We start from the raw sequence: 5,495 nt of genomic DNA, 5'->3' as shown, positions 1-5,495 counted from the left end.
GTAAAAAGTGTTAACTGTTTTAATTTACTTCGACTCACGGCTCCTAACGTGAAGACTGTTTACCGCTATAATTGTAGTACAGATTTTTTGTAAATTGTTTGTAAAAAGTGTTAACTGTTTTAATTTACTTCGACTCACGGCTCCTAACGTGAAGACTGTTTACCGTTATAATTGTAGTACAGATTTCTTGTATATTGTTAGTAAAAAGTTTAACTGTTTTAATTTACTTCGACTCACGGCTCCTAACGTGAAGACTGTTTACCGTTATAATTGTAGTACAGATTTCTTGTAAATTGTTAGCAAAAAGTGTAACTGTTTTAATTTACTTCGACTCACGGCTCCTAACGTGTTTACATTCAGAGCAGGAATCCTTCCTACAGACGTTGGGAGCCGTGTTGGTGTCATGTATGTTGTTCAAGGAAATGCAGCACAGATGCACTTCATCTTTAACGGAGAAGATCAGGGAGCTTATTCTGTTGACATTCCTTACCAGGAGGGGGCATTATATGCAGTTGTTGATGTATATGGAACAACTAAACAGGTGCGAATAGTACAGTTATATGGGGACCACCTAAATAAAGGTGAGATGTGTTTTGTGGAAATGTTTACTTCACAAAATTATGAAATGCATGAAAATATAAAAATAACTTGTTAGAAGTACCTAGACAACATTGATAGGATTATTGGTGAATGTTTGGTAAAATATTTTATTAAGCGAATAATAGTCTTTATTGAATCTCTCTAGACATTAAAGGCTGTAGCATTTCTGCTAAGCCTTGTAAGTAGTGTTACTTTTTGAAATTTGTTTTTTGAAACTTTTTTGCACATACTTATTTCTAAGAAGCTTAAAAATATATTGTTTTAATTATAGCCTGACAAACTCATGCTAAAAATTTCAGTACAATTTTTTAAATTATTTTATGATCTCTATAATGCTTATTACACATACACACTTACTGCTTCAAGTTGGAGGGGGGGAGTAAAGAAAATCCTGCCCTGAATGAACAGCTAAGTCTAAGAACTTAAGAGTGAAAATAAAGAAAATGTATAACAATATGTCGGTCACACTATATCTGCTGTATCCAGAGCTGACAACAGACACGGCAGTGGTTGAGGCACTATTTATATTGTAAAGTTGCATGAGCAATACATTAATGAACAGTGCCATCTAAACTATGTGATTGTGACTGGAATTTATTTCCCTCGGGACATTGTAGCGTGACTGAAAGAAGCAATAAATCAATATTACCAAGTTATGAGTGATGTGCAAATCTTTAGTTCACCGAAGCCTTCGATTTAGAGAACTTTTTCAGTATCATGTTTTAATACTAGTAGTATGTTTATCTAAATAAATAGCAATTGTTAAATAGCAATAATAATAAATTAGTACCAATTAGACAGGCAAACACTTGGAATTTGAAACTTATCATATAAAGTATTTAATATCAACATCGAAGACCTTAAAATATTATGACTTTATACCAGTTAGACAGGCAAACACTTGGATTGTGGAACTTCATACTACAGCCCATTTGTGATTTCATGTGTGTGTGTGTGTGTGACTGTGTGGTTATCAAACTACTAACTGTCTTCACTACTGTATTTAGCACGAGCCACCACTCGTGTTGCCCGATCAATAAATACTGACTGCCTTAATCATTGTAATTACAAGTAACCACTACTCATTTAGCCAAACCATTAAATACTGACAAACCTTTATACATGGTGTGTATTTTTTTTTTTATATGGGAAACAAAAAATCATAAACATTTATTTGTGACTGAATGTTCTAAAGTACTTGAATAATGTCAACTTACATTGCATAAACCAAGCTATCTTGTAGATTGGGTTTTTATCTTTAAAATAAAGAAACCAACCCCAAAGTTTCTATTCCAATGGTAGTGTTTTTGTGAAACAAATGGTAAGATATTAGTTATAGAATAGAAAGTAACTGTTCGCTTCTTTTTCAGTGGCCTCACTTCAGAGTGTTTGTCGACATACAATATTGCAAAGAATCCCTTTCTCTGCGGTCTTCTCTCTTCCATTGCCTCAGAAGCTGAAAGATTACCTCAGCTATGAAATATGACAGGGTGAGAAAAATCAACCTCGTGTACAAAATGGCCATTTGATGTTTTCCCTTTGCTATCCTACATTAAAGAATTCATGGCTAAGATGCCCATTTTATTGGACACGGGAATCTTGTATGTGTTTATTTGGTCGTTATTACACACAACTTGGGACAGAATTCTCTTGTGACTTCTTGTAAATGTTATTGGTATGGGAGGGGGAGGTTAGGGTCAGGTGTTCTAATTCTGTATATGTAAGATTCTTTACATGGTTTATTCCTTGAAATGCCCTCTTTGTTTGTTTTATATTTTTAAATTTTAGTAAGAAATTAACTTCAATGAATTAAAATTTCACCAGCTAACAATGTAAAGCATTATTTGTTTTATCCACAACAATATAATTACAGTTTTAAAATATTTGTTTTGTTATATTTTAGCACCTAGTTATATACAAGCACAAGAAATTGGTATAATAGAGACACTTTGAGCATTAAGATATTAAAAATGTAACTTTATTAGAAAGGATATGATTGAACTTTTTATAATAGACAGCTCTTCAGCCAAACAACTATTTAAATAATATTTCAGATGCATACAAACGTGATATTTACTTTTATAGTAGAGTAAGTAGTGTTAACCAGTATTAAACCTAGAATTACTGATGGGCTTAGGATTTTCTATTGGATAATATGCTTGAACTGTGAATGTTAGGGCTCATTTTTCGCACCCCGGTGCCACAAAAACTCTTTCTACTCTTTGGGTTGATGGTTGCCCTGTGAGAATGGTGAACTCCCACCAGTTGGTCAGATGAGAGTAAACTAAGAGTTGGAGAAGGGTGTTGTTGACTAGCTGACGTCTCTATAGTTTGTCAGTTGAAAATTAGGGATGACTCAACGTGGAGCCCTAACAAATAAATAAAAATTACTGACAGGAACTAGTGATTCGAAGTGAGTTTTTTAGTACAAATCTGCCCGACTAGTGACCAGATTGTGTAATCTAAGTGCCAGAAGACTTCAAAATACTACAGTTTATTGATTGCATTGTCTTTCAAGCATGGATTGTACCTCACTTTTTTTTTAAGTATAATAATATGTAAAATTTGGCTCAGTAAGTGGCGTATGTAATGAGAAAATGAAAGCTTTTGAATTTTGACATTTCTTTATTGTAATAAATCCACTAAAGCTTTGTGATATGTGTTTAATTTTAAACATAATTTGTGAATATCTGCAAAGTTTTGAGGCTTGCGTTTAAAGAATCTTCATCTTCTTTCCCACGTTTTTTGTAGCTCTTCTTATCTGTTGGAGGTGCTCACGAGGAGCTGGTGAGAATTTGAACAACCTGGATATTTGCATCTGAGATTATGCATGCAACAAGTGAAGCCTACATTGAAACCATTCATCCCATCAGCTGTATTGTTTGTATTATATCATTTACATGTTTAGTCAGAAAAGATACTTATAGCAGTGTTTTGTGATGATAGTTGTAGCGTACCAAATGTTGGTGAGCATTTGCTGTAGTAAAGCACCATTTCCTGCAAGATATGTTGGTGAGCATTTGCTGTAGTAAAGTACCATTTCCTGCAAGATATGTTGGTGAGCATTTGCTGCAGTAAAGTACCATTTCCTGCAAGATATGTTGGTGAGCAATTGCTGTAGTAAAGTACCATTCCTTTGTGCACAATGTTCATACCAAACTTACAAATAACGTGAAAAAAAATAATTTGTCATTTTACTGAGGATATATTACCGATGAATGGGCAGCTTATGGACCAAATCTTTTTCTTTTTGTAGATTATATAAATACATATAACCTATACACTTCCAATACTACTGTTAGGGGCAGGTCACTTCCTCAAGACTTGACTGGTCTGAAGGAGGAAGAGTTTACTACAGGGGCTCATTTAATGATAAGTAGAATGAAATAATAAGTAAATTTCTCACAAAAGGGTTGGTGTGAGAGTTGGTACTGTACATTCGAACTCTGAAAAAGTCTATTGAATAAGGAATATATACATAATGAGAGGTAAAACATTTGAGATGTTTTTTTTTTAATTTAATAATCACTTGTACATCCCTCATTTCTTTGAAAAATCATACATATTCAAATTAGAACAAGGTTTTAAATTATTTTAAGCATACAAGTTATCAATATTTAAACTATGTCTCATACAATTCTATTGTATTACATAACAGCAAGTATTAGCTTTGGTTAGAGCAGGTGTGTTTGTCTTGCCATAGTCTAGATTGTTTGACAAAACAATGTTCATTGATCTGTAGCAGTAATTAAGTGATATATTTATAATTTTAGTCCACAGTTGAATTTTTTTGTCTTTTTTTTTTGTTTAAACTTATCATAGGGAACATCTTGGTTGTTAATTTTTGATCACTGAGTGACATAATTACCAGTCATGCTCGGCAAATATGTAAAGTGTGAATGAATAAATAAATATATGCTTTGTTGTAAGTTTTTCCCCTTGTCTGAATTACTGCTTTTAATTTCACATTTTTCCTTTATTTTCTTTTATAAAACTAACCAACATTTGGAATTATTTCTTTCTTGAAAAACTGTAAATCAAACTTAAATACATTGAAAGTAAAAACAGGTTTGAAATTATTAGGATATTTGAACAAAACCTAGAGAAAACTTCAACACTTTTGTAGAACTGATAACATCCACATTATTTGTAGGGTGTACAATGAAATGAATAATAATAATAATAGTATCTAGAAAATGTGTTAGTATTAGGTTTCAGTTTTGTTTTGATTACATTAACAAAGAACAGTAAACAATATTTACATCATGACAGTTCCATAGTATTTTAATACTACCAACTGAAATAAAAGGAAAAATAATTACTTGTGTACATTGCACTTTTTTAAAGAAAAATAAATTATTAATGATCCAGTAGCTATGACTGTGCATGAAGTAGAAAATACATGTAACCGAACAGTCATAGAAAGTAGGGAATGTATCTTGACATATCTGCTTAACGATTGCATACCTCAAGCAGCAAGAGAATGAAGTGTGTATTCCATACGAAGAAATACCAGTAAGCTGCCATATGCAGTGCTTAGGGACTTCTGTGCAATTGGACTGTTGAAACGAGTGCTAGGAAACTGTCGTCCTTGAAGTATGGAAAGCCTATAAGGAGGAATGGTGTGCTTTGTACATGACATCCTTATGATTGGGCCTTTTGCATTGAAAAACTACATTGTTACGCATGGTGGTCAGATAGAGTATGACAAGATGTGGCATCATGGTCATATTGCTTAACCTATTTTTTCCATACTGTATATATATATATATATATATATATATATATATATATACTGTGGTGTCGTCTTCCTCCTATTATTAATAACAATAATATATATATACTAGTTAACGTTTAACGTTAACGTTAGTTAAGTTAAGTTAGTATCGTCTTGT

The 5,495-nt window shown here is 32.6% G+C and overlaps 1 protein-coding gene across 1 annotated transcript; it reads left to right on the top strand.

Annotated features, from left to right (window-relative positions):
- The first annotated feature begins 335 nt into the window (after positions 1-335).
- On the top strand, positions 336-3,489 carry LOC106475588 (neuralized-like protein 2). Its single transcript, XM_013936266.2, has 3 exons — positions 336-581; positions 1,971-2,090; positions 3,352-3,489. The coding sequence occupies exons 1-2, from the start codon at positions 404-406 to the stop codon at positions 2,084-2,086; spliced, it is 294 nt and encodes a 97-aa protein (XP_013791720.1). The 5' UTR covers positions 336-403; the 3' UTR covers positions 2,087-2,090; positions 3,352-3,489.
- Positions 3,490-5,495: the final 2,006 nt, after the last annotated feature.

This window comes from Limulus polyphemus, unplaced genomic scaffold (assembly GCF_000517525.1).
Source record: "Limulus polyphemus unplaced genomic scaffold, Limulus_polyphemus-2.1.2 Scaffold8841, whole genome shotgun sequence".
Classification (NCBI taxonomy): domain Eukaryota; kingdom Metazoa; phylum Arthropoda; class Merostomata; order Xiphosura; family Limulidae; genus Limulus; species Limulus polyphemus.
The sequence above is the reverse complement of the archived record's forward strand: the minus strand, read 5'-3'. Positions and strand labels throughout refer to the sequence as shown.

Coding starts and splice junctions, on each gene's coding strand:
- LOC106475588 (XM_013936266.2), top strand. CDS start 404: ATGTATGTTGTTCAAGGAAATGCAGCACAGATGCACTTCATCTTTAAC. Junction 582..1,970: donor TGGGGACCACCTAAATAAAG/GTGAGATGTGTT, acceptor CTTCTTTTTCAG/TGGCCTCACTTCAGAGTGTT.